A 17,878-nucleotide genomic window follows, 5' to 3' on the forward strand; every position below is an offset into this window, starting at 1 on the left:
ACAAAACTAGTTCCACTATTCCCTCCCCTCTCCCAACTCTAATGGATTGCCTTACAAATCCCTGCATACCCCATTTGGGAGATGGCTGCTCCAGACACTCAAGGTCTTTGCTCCTTTGGTCATTCACCCTGTTTCTGTATCATCAGCCTCCTTCTCTTCAGTCATTCCCATGAGTACACTGACAAGCTCTCGTATCCTCTGGTGCCTTCCATCATTAAAGATTACCCTTTGATCAAGCATTCCGCTTTATCAACAGCTTCGTTATTTTATTCCCCTTCTTAGCAAAACCACTCAGAAATCCACACGTGTCATCTCCACTTCCTCCTTTTCAATCTGCTTCATTCTGACTTCTATCCCTACTCCTTTGCTGAAATTGCCCTGGTCATCGTTATCAGTGATTTTCATATTGCTGAATCTAGTGGATAATCTCTGTCCTCATCTCACTTGACCTCATCACAGCTGACAGAGTTGACTACTGCGTCCTTTTTAATATCATGTTCTCTTTTGGCTTCTGCTTTACTGTACTCTTTGGTTTGCTGTGTGTTCTCCTTGGCTGAGTCTTGTTCTGCAACTCAGGAAGTAATGTTCGCTCTGCTGGGGATCTCAGCCATCTCTAGGCCTTGACAGACCAGCAGTGTTCTGACAGCTCCCACAAGGAGTCACTTCGCCCCACCTTTGCTTCTGACCTCCAGGTGTTACCTCTTGCTATTTCCACTAAAGAGATTTCACAGGTGTCTTATAGATTACAGTTCCAGAATGGATCTGTTCATTCTCTCTGTCCTTGTCCCTACTGTTTCAGTCTTCCATATTTCCAACAACAACAACAAAAATGTATTGTTTATTCACTTACTCAATCTAAAACTCTGGAAGTGATCCTTAACATCTTTCCTTTCTTGATCCCTACTTCTAATCCAAAAGCACACCCTTTTGCTCTACCTATAAAATATATATTTTATCTGTCCATTTATCTAATTGCCACCTTAATCCAGATTGTCAGTACTTTACTTTTGGATGGTTGTCATAACACCTAATACAACTTTCCACATTCACATTTGCCTCTTTACAAATCATGCTCTGTATTATAACTAAGAGTGAGTTTGTGGGGAGGGGGGGTGGGGAGGAGTTCTGGGAAATGAACCCAGGGTCTCTTTACCAGTGAGCTACACCCCCACCCCTTTTTATTTTTAATTTTGAGACAGTATCTCAGTAAGTTGCTGAGGCTGGCCTCAATCTTGAGATCCTCCTACCTCAGCTTCCCAAGTTACAAGGTTTACAGGTGTGTGCCATTGCACCTAGCTAAGAGTGATTTTTATAAGATGTTACGTGTATTTATTCATTTCCCTCTGAAATCCTCTAATATGCTTTCCATCAATTCCAGATTCCTCTTTGTGACCTCCAGGACTCTGTGTTGTGGCCCCTGCTTTCCTCTTCATACTCATTGTGTGTCATTCTGCCTTTGGCTCATGTGCCTTGGCAAAACTGGCCTTTTGGTCTCCAGAACAGACTGGTCCTTCTTCAGTGCCTTTGCATTTTGGGTCTGTCCTCCTAAAACTCTTTTAGTGTATCAGGTAGCTTGTGTCTTCTTTTCCTGAAGGACTCAGCTTCAATTCCATTTCCTTAGAGAGATCTTCCCACTTTGGGACAGATTTCCTATTGATTTTTTTTTTTTTCTGTCGTAATACTTAACACAGTTTGGGATTGTTTTTCATAATTTATTAACTTGATTTGGTAGAAAGCTCTGTGAGAATTGGAACCTTATTTTTGTCTGGTGTTGGGTAGGTGATCAGTAAATGTGTTGAATGACAAAATGTACAGAAGAATAAATGGTCTTTCTCTGTTTATCATATAAGTGCTAATGAGTAAATAAAGTTACAAAAGGAAGATATGTCAAAAATGATGGACACCCCAATGGTAGGAGGACAGGGTTAATATGCTGATCATGTCTAGGTCCTTCCTTTAGGTCTTAGCTTAAAGCTAGGAACAAATCAGATTAAATTTCATACATTTTTTAAATGTAAAATATTGTGCTGTGGTTAAAAAATATCTATTGTATTTTAGAGAACCAGGGACCTCTGGCTGGACTCCAGTTCATATATCAAGTGCTAAGGAGTCAAAGTGGTAACTGGAAAGCTAACACACTCCCAACCTGCACAAAAAAACCCTATGCATTTTTATATTAGGGAAGGGAGTTGTTTTATAGCCTTCTCTTCTGGTGACACAAGCAGAATCATTACAGTTTTCTAGAATTACAGTGGAATACCCCATTTATCCATCTATCCATTTTATCCATTGATCCATCCACCCATTTCACATTTACTGAGTATATTCTTGACATTAGTTTTATGGTCATGAATGAAATGGTCGTGGCTCTTGTGTTCCTGAAACTTAGTGTTTAACTTCCCAAGACAAGTGAGTTTTCATTCAGTCGAAGTGTTGAGGAGAGACTGGTTTGTCATTTATTGGGAGACAGTGTAGTCTAATGGCTGAAACTCATTCTCTGGAACCAGCTGGTCTCTTGAGCCCCATGGCTTCTAATTCCAGCTCCAGTATTTACTAGTTGCGTGACTTTGGGCAAGTTTTTAAAACGTCTTTGTGCTCCAATAGTCTTCCCTGTAAACTGGAGATAATATTATGCATAAAGTTGTGAGGAATAAGTTAATGCATATAAATTAGTCAGAGTAACACTCTTCCCTTAATAAATAGATAATAGACAATTAATGAAATTGTTTTTTTCTGGAGATCCAAAGAGATATTAAGGGTGGGGGAAAATGGTCACATAGAGAGCCTGGGAGATCAAAGCCTAAATTATTATTATTTTTATTTATGTTGAAAATTATTAATAGTTTGACTTGAACTTAAAAAATATTTTTTAGAATAATGATCTTGAAATCTTTTTTCCATTTTTTTAATACCAGGGGTTGAACTCAGCAACCACTGAGCAATATCCCCAGTCCATTTGGTATTTTATTTAGGGACAGGGTCTCACTGAGTTACTTAGGGCCTTGCTAAGTTGCTGAGGTTGGCTTTGAACTTGTGATCCTCCTGCCTCAGCCTCCCGAGCCACTGGTATTACAGGTGTGTACCACTGTACCCAGCTTTTTTCCATATTTTTTATTGTTGCATTATAATTATACATAGATTTGTCACTGCCTATTTTACATACACGGAATATAACAATATAATTTGGTCAATATCATTCTCTAGCATTTTCTCTTTTCTTGCCTTCTGCCTCTCCCTGGTCCCTTTCTTCTACTCTGTTGGTCTCCTTTTGATTCTCATGAGACCCCCCCCCACCTTTCTTTTCCTTTTTCCTGGCTTCCATATATGAGAGAAATCATTAATATTAACAGTTTGAGTTTGAGCTTAAAAATCGTGACTGGAGCGTTTTATGACATTTGTCTTAGTCTTTGCTTTTAGGCTAGGGAGATCTGCATCCTATTTAGAAATTGTGCCTAGGAGTTTATTTATTTTAATGCTTACACAGTAATGTATCTTTGGAAATAATAAAATTATAGCCATCCATAAACACGTTTCTTTTTTGCTTTGGTTTTGTCTTAGTGGCAGCTGAAATATCCTAAGTTGATTCTCCGAGAATCCGGCAGTGTGTCCGAGGAGCTACATAAGGAGGTTCAAGAAGCTTTCCTCACCCTGCACAAACATGGCTGCTTATTTCGGGACCTGGTTAGGATCCAAGGCAAAGATTTGCTCACTCCGGTATCTCGCATCCTCATTGGCAATCCAGGCTGCACCTATAAGTACCTGAATACCAGGCTCTTTACCGTCCCCTGGCCAGTGAAGGGTTCTAATGTAAACTATACTGAAGCTGAGATCGCTGCCGCCTGCCAGACCTTCCTCAAGCTCAATGACTACCTGCAGATAGAAACCATCCAGGCTTTGGAAGAACTTGCTGTCAAAGAGAAGGCCAACGAAGATGCCGTGCCAGTGTGTATGGCAGAGTTCCCCAGGGTCGGTATGGGATCATCCTATGATGGACAAGATGAAGTGGATCTTAAGAGCAGAGCAGCATATAATGTAACTCTGCTCAATTTCATGGATCCTCAGAAAATGCCCTACCTGAAAGAGGAGCCTTATTTTGGCATGGGAAAAATGGCAGTGAGCTGGCATCATGATGAAAATCTGGTGGAAAGGTCAGCGGTGGCTGTGTACAGTTATAGCTGTGAAGGTACAGTCTGCTCTGGGAAAAATCATCCTTGATTATAATATGACCAGAGTTGCTTAGGCTCTGGAGATATACATACATGTGCATGCGAGTGTGTGTGTTTGTATGTGCATCCATGTATATGTGTTTGTGTTGTATGTCCTTTTAGGCTTGTCTCGTCTGTGTGTCTGCAGAATATGCCTCTTTCTCACCGAGCTGTGCTGTCTGGCCCATTGTTTTACTGTATGCAGAACATTTTCACATGTAAGCACTACTGTCACTTTGTCTTTCCCATGCCCAGGAGAGCAGCATCTTGGATTCATACAGCTGACTGCTTTTCTCTAACACTCAACATAGATTCTACGGTTGCTATAATTAACTTGCTGATAAAGGGCTGGGACAACAGAAATCTGTCAAATCTTTCCACGTTCTCACAGGTGCACATTTCTTGTCTTGCCAAAATATTTTATTATGGTTGACATCATTATCTTGATGGGCGTATTTTGTCAAGTATGGACTTGTTCTTGGCTTCATACCATTTTTACTACTGTCCCTCCTTGCCAGCAGCAGTTGGAGGTGCCTTTTGTAAGCAGCCTTTCCTCTATTTTCAGGAAACTCTCTAACCTCCTACCCAGTTCTGCAGTTTTAGACCTCATAAGGTTGCTGTGGGGAACTTGTTCTTGTGTTTTCTAAAAGCTCATCACCTTGAAACAAAGGTCACAGGCTATCTTTTAGTGGCCTGGAACTTTTCAAGGTCGTTATTTTAGGACAACTCTAGGGTCTTATTGGACTTTGTTACTTGTTTGCTATTTACTAAAATGATTGTTTTGAAAAAAGGGATTATATGGAGGGAAAAAAAATCTCATAGTACTCTTAAATTGCTTACAATTTCTCAGTCTCAGAAAATTTCTCCAGGATAATTAATATCTTTTCTAACTTTACCTTGTTTTCAGTCTAAAACAAGGAACTAGTTCAGCGCTTAGAAATTTCACCTGTATCCTTGGCATCTCAAATGGTGATGCTGACCTAAGAAAATCCCTTGAAGGGATTCATTGCTGTCCTAATGGAAAGAACCGAAATCTTCTGATCTTTAATAAGGTCTTGCCAGGGATTTTAGACCCATCACGTCCAAGAACTCTGATGTTAGAACAATGGAGTTTGTTAGTTTCTTTCTTAAGAAGGCAGCTCTCCGAAACTGCAGTAGTGGCATGTGATAGCATGGACTGCTACAAGGGTGTCTTTGTGCTCTGATTTATTCTCAGCCCTGCAGTTTAATAGTTCTATTGTACTCTCCTTGCGTGGGTGATCAAATAGATTTTGAAACCTAGAATCTCTTTCAGAAAGGAATTAAAATTTTTAATGAATAGTTTCTGTGGTCTGGAGTAGTTAAAAGACTGATAAAGCATACAAATATAAATCACATATAAATAGAGAAATGTTTATACTTGCAATTATCATCTACAAGAGGGAACTACAGAATTTGAATCTGTAAGAGCTGTTTAATTCCTTTGTTCCCTTAATTCCCGACAGCATTGGGAGCTTCTGTTTATTGAATACCTACTGTGTGCCAGGCACTATTATAAGCATTTTACATGTTTAAATTCATTTTATCTTTTTTTTATAACAACACAGTGAACAAAGGAGCAACACAGTTCAGTCATACTTTGCATAATTATATTTTGATCAATGATATATTTATGCCAGCTGGTTCTGTAAAATGGTAATGGGGCTGAAAAATTCCTGTTGCCTAGTTACTTTGTAATATTGTAGCTCAGTGAATTACTAAAATGTTTGTGGTGACACTGGTGTAAGCAAACCTATAGTACTGTCATTCAGATAAAAGAACAGCATACTGTAGGCTTGGTGTGGTGGCACACGTCTGTAATCCCAGCTATTCAGGAAGCTGAGGCAGGAGGATTGCAAGTTTGAGACCAGTATGGGCAACTTAGTGAGATTTTGTCTTAAAATTTAAAAATAGAAAGGGCTGGGGATGAGCTCAGTGCTAAAATGCCCTTGGGTTCAATTCCTAGTATTGCAAAAAGAAGAAGAAGAACAAAATACGTATACAATATGATGAACATAATAGTTGATGATGATAATAAAAGACTATTACTAGTTTATGTAATTATAGTACTATACTTTTTATGGGTATTTTAGAATGTATTCTTTTTACTGATTAAAAAAAAGTTTAAAACACTATGTTTTAGAAGTTTAAAACTCTGGGTTAAGCTTGCAGTAGCTTTACACATTTTGTGTTCACCCCATCGCTTGATTGCATCGAGGCCTCGTGGACTGGATGGCCTGTACCATCTATGTTTGGGTAAGTACACTCAGTGACAAGCGATAATGTTTAGTTCTCTGGCCTCCTTATAATCCTGCCAGAACTGTGGGAACGTTGGACTTGCATTTGGGTTAAAATCCTGGATGGGGCTTGGTAGGGCTTAAGAGGGTCACAGAGAACGGAAACTTCAGAGACTGGACTGTTTTCATGTCTTTGAACATATTTGTTGAGCAATTGCTCAGGGAAGTTCAGTGAGCTGTTCCAGCCAGTATGGGATCCAAGGGTTAGTACGATGCTCTCTTGGCCTTGGGAGAATAGGTGATACATATAGGTATGCTCTTGTGATTATAATTATGCAGTTGTGAAGCTGTAGATCAGGAAGAGACTTTTGAAATCACCTAATTCTAGCCTCTGGCGGGAAGTCAGGAATCAGCTTGTCCAAGGTCACATAGTTACTTAGTGACAAGAGCAGGGATGTCAGTTGGAGAGTGTTGCTTGCCACTAGAGAGGATTGTGTAAAATGCATTGGGAGTTCAGATTCAGAAGTGATTACTTCCTGCTGAAATTAAATTCAGTTGAAGCTTAAGATCTTTCAGGTCTTGACTCTCAATACCTTTTCCCAAGGAAATCTTCTTGTAGATTTATAATGAGCCAATCATCCCTCTTTGGTTTATTTTCATGAGTAGAGGTCATTGAGAAGTAATTTGTATAGGATATGTGTAATTATATACTAAATTCGTTGGCTTTCACATGCATTTCTAGTTAATAGATATCTCCAGAAGGAAGATTGAAATGGTACAATTTTTAATCAGGAATGGCTTCAGGGAACCATATGTAAATAGGCAAAGTATTTGATTTTCCTATTCCAGCTTTGTGGGCAATTGCTTGTTACTCCTAGCTGTAAAAAACGAATTTTAGCAGGAAAGGCATTAAAAACCCATTGTTTAATATGGCCTAGCACCTTGTTCTTTGACTGGAACACCTTCAAAAACATCACTTAGACAGTAACTATTGGTTGCCATTTTTGTTTCTTTGTTCAGAAAGAAATAGTTTCAGTGACATTGTCTTTATAAAAGAAACAATCCTTAAGATTTTTAATAGTGCCAAGTGTCTCCTATATCTCCAGATATCCCATGAAAGGCCAAGGAGGCTCATAAAATGTTTCTTGTTGAGTATGGGATAGGCTCAAAAATAGGGACTTGGCAGTAATTTCCTTGGAACTCTAGGATTCCCATGATTCTCCTTTCTCTATTTGGGAAAAGTTGAATTTTCTTAAGGATGGAAATCTAGTCCCATAATTCTTGAATCTCTGTTTTGAAACAAGTAGCTCTATATTCGTTAGTGCATCACTGAGATCACAAAAAAACTAGATTATAATTGCAGCTAAGGGTTTTGGAGCATTCATAATCTTAAAAACATGTTGATATTTAAGTTTTTCTGCATCTCTCAACATCCTTAAGGTCTCAAAACTCATTTGATCTAGGTTGGTTTTATTACATCATGCTGTAGTTTGCCAGTTATTTTTAACATCATTTATACTGCTCAGTTAAACTCACTCTGTCCTACAAATCACTTTTCCCCCCTGTGAAATTATTTATTCATTAATCGCTTTTGCCAAGAGTAGTTCTAGAAGTTGAGTGTGTGACAGTGAACCCAACGGACAGAAATTCCTGCCCTCATTGATCTTTACATTCTAACAAGAAGAGACAAAATAAGTAAGTAGGTTGTGCAACAAGAGTGGGGGACAGGCTTGCAGTCTTACATCACAGAGTCAAGCAGGGCCTCATTCAGAAAGTAGCATTTGAGCAAAAACTAGAAGGAACGAGTCACGTGGAAATTTGACGGAAGGGAGAGCAGTCTAGTAGAGGGAACATGGAATGCAATTGAAACTCCATAGAACATGAGTGGGGTGTTTCCGAAGCAGCAGTGTGAACAGGATGGAGTATGACAAGGGGGAATCCAGACATGAAGACAGAGAGGCAGGGGTATGGATGGCAGAAGGCGGGGCCTTGTCACGTCTAGTACAAAGTACCAGGCTTGTGCGTGGTGTCAGATAAGGAACCACTGGAAAAAAAAAGTGGCAAAATTTCAACGCTAGTGAGAAAGGAAGACCAGCAATGACGTTTGTTGCCAATTTTTAGAATTTTCTATAAATGGGATTACATATAGTTTATAATATAATGTTTTTTGTCTGAGTCCTTTTATTTAACATAATCATTTTGAGATTCATCCATGTTGTTGTTTGTATCAATAGTTCATCCCTTTTTTACTCTTCTGTATTATGATATATATACACACCCATACGTGTGACTTGTAATCATTTTTAAGTGTAGATTTCAGTAGCATTAAGTGCATTCACGTTGTCATGCCTCCGTCCACCATTATCCATCTCCACAACTTTTTCATTGTCCTGTGCTGAAACTGTGGCCATTGAACCGTGACTCCCCAGCCACCTTCTCTTATCCCCTGGTAACACTGTTCCACTTTCTGCCCTTATGTGTTTGACTACTCCAGGTTCCTCATATAAATGGAATCACACCACAGTTGTCCTTTTGTGTCAGGCTTTATTTCACTGAACATACTGTCTTCAGGGTTTGTCCATTTTATAGAGCGTATCAGTATTTCACTTATTATTAAGGTGCAAACTGATACTCCATTGTTTGTTTATCCCTTCATCTATCAATGTTGTTTTCATCTTTAGCTGTTGTGAATAACGCTGCAGTGTACACTATACACACAAGTGAAATTGCTGGACCAGATGGTAATTCTGCTCTCACTCTTTTGAGGAACTGCCCTACTATTTTCCCCAGCAATAGCACTATTTTACATTCCCACCAATAATGCACAAGAGTTCTTAATTGCTCTCCATCGAAGCCAGCACTTTTTATTTTCTGTCTTTCTTTTTTTTTTTATTAGCCATTCTATTGAGTGTGAAGAGAATCTCATTGGGGTTTTGGAGTGCATTTTCCTAATATTTAATGATGTCGAGTATCCTTTCATATGTTTATTGGCCTTTTTTGTATCTTCTCTGGAGAAATGTCTATTCACATCCTTTGCCTGTTTTCAAATCAGGGCTTTACAAGTTCTTTAGGTATTCTAGATGTATCCCTTAACAGACATGTGATTTGCAAGAATGTGAATGGCTGGATTTTTAATGATATCTTGGTATGATGAGCAAAGGGTAAGCAGGCGAATTGGAGTGGAGCAGACTTTACTATTTATAGCATTAATTGGATATTTGGATTCTGTACTATTGATTGACATAATTTGTATTGATATTAATTAGTTGTGGGCTCTTAGGCAAGTTACTTAAATTCTTTGTGATTATGTTTTTTCATGTGTGAAATAGTGATAAGAACAGTGCCCACCTCAGGATTGTTAGGATTATATACAAGTATTTAACATAAAATGTAATGTATTTATATGTAAATAGCATATAAAGATAAGGACATAACCACAGTGTTTAGCATGCAGTAAGCATTCAATGAATGTTAGTTATTTTTAGTTTTTATTAAAATTTAGTACATTTGGGCTGGGGTTGTAACTCAGTGGCATTGGGTTAGATCCTTAGCACCATGTAAAAATGAAACAAATAAAATAAAGGCATGCTGTCCATCTACAACTACATTTTTTTTTTTTTTTTTTTTTTTTTTTTCTTTTATTTTTTTTTTTATTGGTTGTTAAAAACATTATAAAGCTCTTGACATATCATATTTCATACATTAGATTCAAGTTGGTTATGAACTCCCAACTTTACCCCAAATACAGATTGCAGAGTCACATCCGTTACACATCCACATTTTTACATAATGCCATATTAGTAACTGTTGTATTCTGCTACCTTTCCTATCCTCTACTATCCCCCCTCCCCTCCCCTCCCATCTTCTCCCTCTACCCCATCTACTGTAATTCATTTCTCTACTTGTTTATTTTCCCATTCCCCTCACAACCTCTTATATGTAATTTTGTATAACAATGAGGGTCTCCCTCCATTACCATGCAATTTCCCTTTTCTCTCCCTTTCCATCCCACCTCATCTATCTGTTTAATGTTAATCTTTTCTTCCTGCTCTTCCTCCCTGCTCTGTTCTTAGTTGCTCTCATTATATCAAAGAAGACATTTGGTATTTGTTTTTTAGGGATTGGCTAGCTTCACTAAGCATAATCTGCTCTAGTGCCATCCATTTCCCTGCAAATTCTATGATTTTGTCATTTTTTAGTGCTGCGTAATACTCCATGGTGTATAAATGCCACATTTTTTTTATCCATTCATCTATTGAAGGGCATCTGGGTTGGTTCCACAGTCTAGCAATTGTGAATTGTGCTGCTATGAACATCGATGTAGCAGTATCCCTGTAGTACGCTCTTTTAAGGTCTTCGGGGAAAAGTCCAAGAAGGGCAATAGCTGGGTCAAATGGTGGTTCCATTCCCAGCTTTCCCAGGAATCTCCATACTGATTTCCAGATTGGCCGCACCAGTTTGCAGTCCCACCAGCAATGTACAAGGGTACCCTTTTCCCCACATCCTCTCCAGCACTTGTTGTTGTTTGACTTCATAGTGGCTGCCAATCTTACTGGAGTGAGATGGTATCTTAGGGTGGTTTTGATTTGCATTTCTCTGACTGCTAGAGATGGTGAGCATTTTTTCATGTACTTGTTGATTGATTGTATGTCCTCCTCTGAGAAGTGTCTGTTCAGGTCTTTGGCCCATTTGTTGATTGGGTTATTTGTTTTCTTATTGTTTAATTTTTTGAGTTCTTTGTATACTCTGGATATTAGGGCTCTATCTGAAGTGTGAGGAGTAAAAATTTGTTCCCATGATGTAGGCTCCCTATTTACCTCTTTTATTGTTTCTCTTGCTGAGAGAAAACTTTTCAGTTTAAGTAAGTCCCATTTGTTGATTTTTGTTATCAACTTTTGTGCTATGGGTGTCCTATTAAGGAATTTGGAGCCCGACCCTACAATATGTAGATCGGAGCCAACTTTTTCTTCTATCAGACACAGAGTCTCTGATTTGATATCTAGCTCCTTGATCCACTTTGAGTTAACTTTTGTGCATGGCGAAAGGAGGGGATTCAGTTTCATTTTGTTGCATATGGATTTCCAGTTTTCCCAGCACCATTTGTTGAAGATGCTATCCTCCCTCCATTGCATGCTTTTAGCTCCTTTATCAAATATAAGATAGTTGTAGCTTTGTGGATTAGTCTCTGTGTCCTCTATTCTGTACCATTGGTCCACCCTCCTGTTTTGGTACCAGTACCATGCTGTTTTTGTTACTATTGCTCTGTAATATAGTTTTAAGTCTGGTATCGCTATACCGCCAGATTCGCACTTCCTACTTAGAATTGCTTTTGCTATTCTGGGTCTTTTATTCTTCCATATGAATTTCATGATTGCTTTATCCATTTCTACAAGAAATGCCGTTGGGATTTTGATTGGCATTGCATTAAACCTATAGAGAACTTTTGGTAATATCGCCATTTTGATGATGTTAGTTCTGCCTATCCATGAACAGGGTATATTTTTCCATCTTCTAAGATCTTCTTCTACTTCTCTTTTTAGGGTTTTGTAGTTTTCATTATATAAATCTTTCACCTCTTTTGTTAGGTTGATTCCCAAGTATTTTATTTTTTTTGAGGATATTGTGAATGGAGTGTTTTTCCTCATTTCCGTTTCAGAAGTTTTGTCGCTGATATACAGAAATGCCTTTGATTTATGCGTGTTGATTTTATATCCTGCCACTTTGCTGAATTCATTTATTAGTTCTAGTAGTTTTTTTGTAGACCCTTTTGGGTCTTCTAGGTATAGAATCATGTCATCTGCAAATAGTGATAATTTAAGTTCTTCCTTTCCTATTTTTATGCCTTTAATTTCTTTCGTCTGTCTAATTGCTCTGGCCAGTGTTTCGAGAACTATATTGAATAGAAGTGGTGATAGAGGGCATCCCTGTCTTGTTCCAGATTTTAGGGGGAATGCCTTCAATTTTTCTCCATTGAGAATGATGCTAGCCTGTGGCTTAGCATAGATAGCTTTTACAATGTCGAGGTAAGTTCCTGTTATCCCTAGTTTTTCTAATGATTTGAACATAAAGGGATGCTGTACTTTGTCGAATGCTTTTTCTGCGTCTATTGAGATGATCATATGGTTCTTATTTTTAAGTCTATTGATGTGGTGAATAACATTTATTGATTTCCGTATATTGAACCATCCTTGCATCCCAGGGATGAATCCTACTTGATCATGGTGCACAATTTTTTTGATGTGCCTTTGTATCCGATTCGCCAGAATTTTATTGAGAATTTTTGCATCTAGGTTCATCAGAGATATTGGTCTGTAGTTTTCTTTCTTTGAGGTGTCTTTGTCTGGTTTCGGAATCAGGGTGATGTTGGCCTCATAGAATGAATTTGGCAGAGCTCCTTCTTTTTCTATTTCCTGAAATAACTTGAAAAGTATTGGCATTAATTCTTCCTTAAAGGTTTTGTAAAACTCTGCTGTATACCCATCCGGTCCCGGGCTTTTCTTGGTTGGAAGTCTGTTGATTGCTTCTTCTATTTCATCTATTGTTATTGGTCTGTTTAAGTTGTGAGTATCCTCCTGACTCAGTCTGGGTAAATCGTATGACTTAAGAAATTTATCGATGTCTTCACTATCTTCTATTTTATTGGAATATAGGTTTTCAAAATAATTTCTAATTGTCTTCTGTATTTCTGTAGTGTCTGTTGTGATATTGCCTTTTCCATCCCGTATGTTAGTGATTTGAGTTCTCTCTCTTCTTCTCTTCGTTAGCATGGCTAAAGGTCTGTCGATCTTATTTATTTTTTCAAAGAACCAACTTTTCGTTTTGTTAATTTTTTCAATAGTTTCTTTTGTTTCAATTTCGTTGATTTCCGCTCTGATTTTGATTATTTCTTGCCTTCTGCTACATTTGCTGTTGTTTTGCTCTTCCTTTTCTAGGGCTTTGAGGTGAAACTACAACTACATTTTTAAAAAAAAAAATTAGTACATTTATATAATTTTTTTAAGTTGTTGGAATTTTTTAAAATATATCTTTATTTATTTTTATGTGGTGCTCAGGATTGAACCTGTGCCTCACACATGAGAGGCGGGTGCTCTACCACTGAGATACAGCACCAGCCTTGCATTTATATAATTTTTTTAAAGTCATATTTTAATCCTGTTTTTTGAAGAGAAAATAGCAGTTATCCATGCCCCTCTCCTCAGTTCCATTTCCCTAGAGGTGGTCTTTCTCCTCTATTTTTTCAGGTAGGTTATAATGTGTCTACATTGTTTTGAGCATTGTCTGTTAGCTTCCTAATATGGAAGGTGAGGGTTTACTTAGTTTTCTTTCTCTCTCTGTCTGTGCATGCACACTCTTCTGATTTCCTTCTATTCTTATTGCAAATATTTTATAATTTTGATTGTATTGGCATTCAGCCTTCATGTGCATGTACATGCTGTTCTGAGCTTGTAATAATTTGTGACCAGTTGATCTTTTCTTGCCAACTTGCAATTTCTTCTTCTGTTAATACTGGTCTTGCTTTTTGTCTGTTTTTTAGTTTCTGATGTACTTAGGACCACTTAAATCCCAGACTCTCTACTAGTCATCTGAATCTCCTCTCAAGAGCTTCAGAACAGTTAGATATTTTGTTGATTTGTTGTCTTGGAGAAATGTCTTCCAGAATCGTCTCATCTGTCTGGTCATGACTGATTGCCTTCTCTGCCGGATGGACAGCAGCCCCTTTTAAATATCTCTTCTTCATAACCCATAGGTTTCTTTTCGCTTCTCTCTTATGGGTTCTTCAGACTCTTGCATTCCCTGTCGTTCTCTTTCCTTCTGTGTTTCTTTATTTTGGTGGAGTATGTCCTCCAGTCACTCTTGAGAAAAAGTTCTTAGGAGGAAATTTTTGAGGTCATGTATATTTTGAATTATTTTTACCTTGACATATGTATAGAATTTGAGTTTGGAAATCTTGGTGGGAAATAATTTTTCTTCAGAATTTCGAGGACATGGCACTACTATTGTTTATCTTACTCCTATCGAGGATTGTGACTTTTCTTCATCTTTTATATCAGTTTTTTTGGGGATTTTTTTCCTAATGTTTTACAACATTGCAGTGATATTTTTCATGTATTATGCTGGCATTTTGTAGGCTTTTCAATCTGGAAACACATGTGCTTCAATTGTGGAACATTTTCTTGAGTTACTTTGTCAAATATTTTTCCTTCCTCCTGGAATCCATATGATTTGGTTGTTGAATCTTCTCTTTTCTTACTTATTCCTTTATTTTCAATCTTTTTGAATATTTCAATAGATTCTGTAAGAGAAATCGTCTAATCTGTCTATTTAGTTTTTAAAAATTATTGACCTATAAGCCATAAATATTCAGCTTGGTATATTGCTACTAAGTGAACATATCTGTGTACCTAGCTCTCCTATTAAGAAATAAAACATACACACATCTCAGAAGTCTTTTCTTCTAGTGTCTACTTCTCCCTAATAAATACTAAATAAATAATTATAAATAAAAAATAAATACTGTCCCAATTTCTAAAACTAGATCATGTTTATTCACATTTGAATTAAATTGGAAGCTCACTGAGGCATGATTTGCATCTTGATGCCTCTTTATATGCGCATAGAACAGAAAATGAGTGTTTGGTGTCCAAAGTCAGAAAGTCTTTGTTGTTCTTGAGGAGTTTGTACTACTGGGCTACAGTGTAGACACTAGCTAGTAACTCTTGATTTCTGCAACTGTAATCTCCTTTCAGTTTTAGGATTCTGTTGGTAGCAAACAACTGGACCTAAAGAAACTTAATTTTAAAAGGTAAGGAATTTTCTCAATACTAGGATATTTCACTGGATTCAGGTGGACCTTGTTTTAACAATAATGATATAACCAGTTTCCAATGTCATCCCTTTTATTTTTTGGCTTTTCTTTAGCTCCTGGCTTCCAAATGACTGCCCTTGTGTTTTGTGGCCATGGTCTTCCTTTTTGTAAGAAGTGGGATTGAGGGAAACTGGGCCTTGGATATGTACTTTGAACTCCGGGTAAAGTTTTGTGTGAAGGTGGATGAATAAATAATTATCATCTTGATTCACCCAGCGTGGTCTGGTCTTTAGTGTTATTTATAGTGTCCAGGTTTCCTGTAGGTCTCCATCATTCCCTTTGCACCTTCCTGGGGCCCAAGGAACCTCATGAGCTCTGGTTTGGAGAATGTATTGTTTGAAAAGTGTCACTGCTTCTTTTCCTTATTTTATATTTGACTTCATCTAATGTGATTTTGAAGCTTTAGCCAGGGGCCCTCAAAGCAATTTTTCTCTCCTTTCTCACTTCACTTTTCCCCCTAAGTCCATGAAACGTGATGTAATGAGGTTCTCCTATATATGTGGATATTTTTATCTTACATTTTTTTATCCCAAATGCTTAAACTGAAAACTGACAGAGCCAGACATCATTTTGAAGGGCTTTAGATTTTTTTTTTCCATAAAGAGTTTTCAATATTTCGCCTAAAATCCCAGAAAACTTATAATTAATTTTACAATTTATCTCTGTCAAGGGACTTCATTTGTCCTGAATTGCCTGTTTCCAGGCAGCTGAAAGCAGCTTCTTGTTATAGAGTCTGAGTTGGGATTGATATTTTTTCCCCCTTCAAACTTTTCTAAATTCTCTGCATTTCTTCAGACCACTCATTCTTGGGTAGCTGAGAAAGAAGTATATACCGTATCAGCAGCAGGCTTCTCTCCTTTTTGATCTTAGTCCATCAAGGAAAGCATTGTATAAATTGTAGAATTTCGGTAGGGAGCCTTCTCCTTGGGTACCCTTTCTAGCTTAGGGATATAGTTGTTCTAAGTGCTTCCTCAGTGCTCTCCAGCTTATGCACAACCCATTTGCCATTGCTTTGGGAACTGGTCCAGAAAAAAAGCACACCAAGTCTGCCCATGAAGTTTGGGCTTTCCCCAGAGATCATTCTCAAAAGCAGATGTGACCTGTGAGAAAGTCTCCAGTGTCTGTGGCTTTCTGTATAAATCCAGATTCCTTACTGTGGTTCCCCAAATCCTCCATGTCCTGGTCTCTCCCTCTTTTCCAGCATCTTCTCCTATGAATCCATGTTCTTCATGTGGCCCACTTGCAATCCATAATTGATTCTGTTTTTGTACACACACCATGCCATTTTTTCTTCTAATGTGTCTTCTCAACCTTTCATCTTTCTCTTTTACCTTCTGTCTCCCTCCAGTTTTTAAAATAGACCCCATCCCAGACAATGGACTGTAACAGATTAGTACTGGCCAAGAAGACAGCATTAGGCTGAGCCTAATGGTGTCTACCAGCTGGGCAACCTTTAACTTTTGAGTTTCTCTTGCTTCCAGATCTGGAACATGGATAGGAAAGGATTGCTGTGTAAACCCCTCAGGGTATGGAATCAAGGAAATAGAGAGGGCTAGGGATGTAGCTCAGTTGGTAGAGTGCTTGCCTTGTATGCACAAGGCCCTGGGTTCAATCCCTAGCATCACAAAAAAAAAAAAAAAAAAAAAAAAAAGATCCGAAAAGGAAATAGAGAGAATATAATTGTAAAATAGAGTCTTAGAAGTCTTAGCTCTTGACCAAGAAAGGGTCAAGAAATGGACCAAAATTTGTGATGAATGTATACTTATATAAGAGAGAGATTATACTGTATTGACATACAGTTTCACTTAAGCATATTGTTAAATATGGTACACTTTTTTTGTAATATATCTTATTTGATTAGCATTGTAACCTCTACTGTCATGCTATGGCTTCTGTCTTTGTTTTCCTCTATAACTGGTTGCATATAACTTTATAAATGTAAACCAAATATTGGATGGCATGTATCCTTAATTAAATTGAATACATTTTTTCCCTCAGAAACTAGTTAGCATAAAAGATTTAAACTATTTTCTCTTTGGGAAGTTCTGGATATTTTAAACTGGACTTGAAAACTTCATGTTCTTTTGTATTTTGTCACATCGTTTACTTCTCTAACAGTTTGGTTAATGGGAGCTGGGAATGTACTAAACACACTGAGCCACTTAAAATCCTTCCAATTTTACTGAGGCTTAAAGGCAAGCAGGGACCCATTGCCTCTGCTTGTTTCCAAAATAACATGGGGCAAGAGTAATCAGTTGCAGTTGCTATAGATAATTACAAGTTGATTTCACTGAGAAAGTGAGCAGCACTATACTTACGTAATAAAAAATTTATCAGACCCACAACTTCTCTCCTTCCTATGGAGCCCAAGGGGGGAAAACCCTCAACAAAACATCATTTTAATGAGCACATTTCAAAGGTGCTGGATTTATGGGAGACATCGGGAAACACTGATTGCAATTGCTGTCTCTGATTGTCATTCAGACTTTATTGGTGCCAGATTGAGAAGAGTGCCAAGATGAAAATGAGAGGGAAAGTAGTAAACCAGCCCG

The 17,878-nt window shown here is 37.8% G+C and overlaps 1 protein-coding gene across 1 annotated transcript in view; it reads left to right on the forward strand.

Annotated features, from left to right (window-relative positions):
- The window catches only part of Fto (FTO alpha-ketoglutarate dependent dioxygenase), a 373,197-nt gene that overhangs the window by 107,031 nt on the left and 248,288 nt on the right, over nt 1-17,878 (forward strand). The window contains exon 3 of the mRNA XM_027939073.2: nt 3,559-4,183. Coding sequence (XP_027794874.2) covers nt 3,559-4,183 — 625 coding nt within the window. The remainder of the gene's footprint in view (nt 1-3,558; nt 4,184-17,878) is intronic.

This window comes from Marmota flaviventris, chromosome 18 (assembly GCF_047511675.1).
Source record: "Marmota flaviventris isolate mMarFla1 chromosome 18, mMarFla1.hap1, whole genome shotgun sequence".
In the NCBI taxonomy this organism is placed as follows: Eukaryota; Metazoa; Chordata; class Mammalia; order Rodentia; family Sciuridae; genus Marmota; species Marmota flaviventris.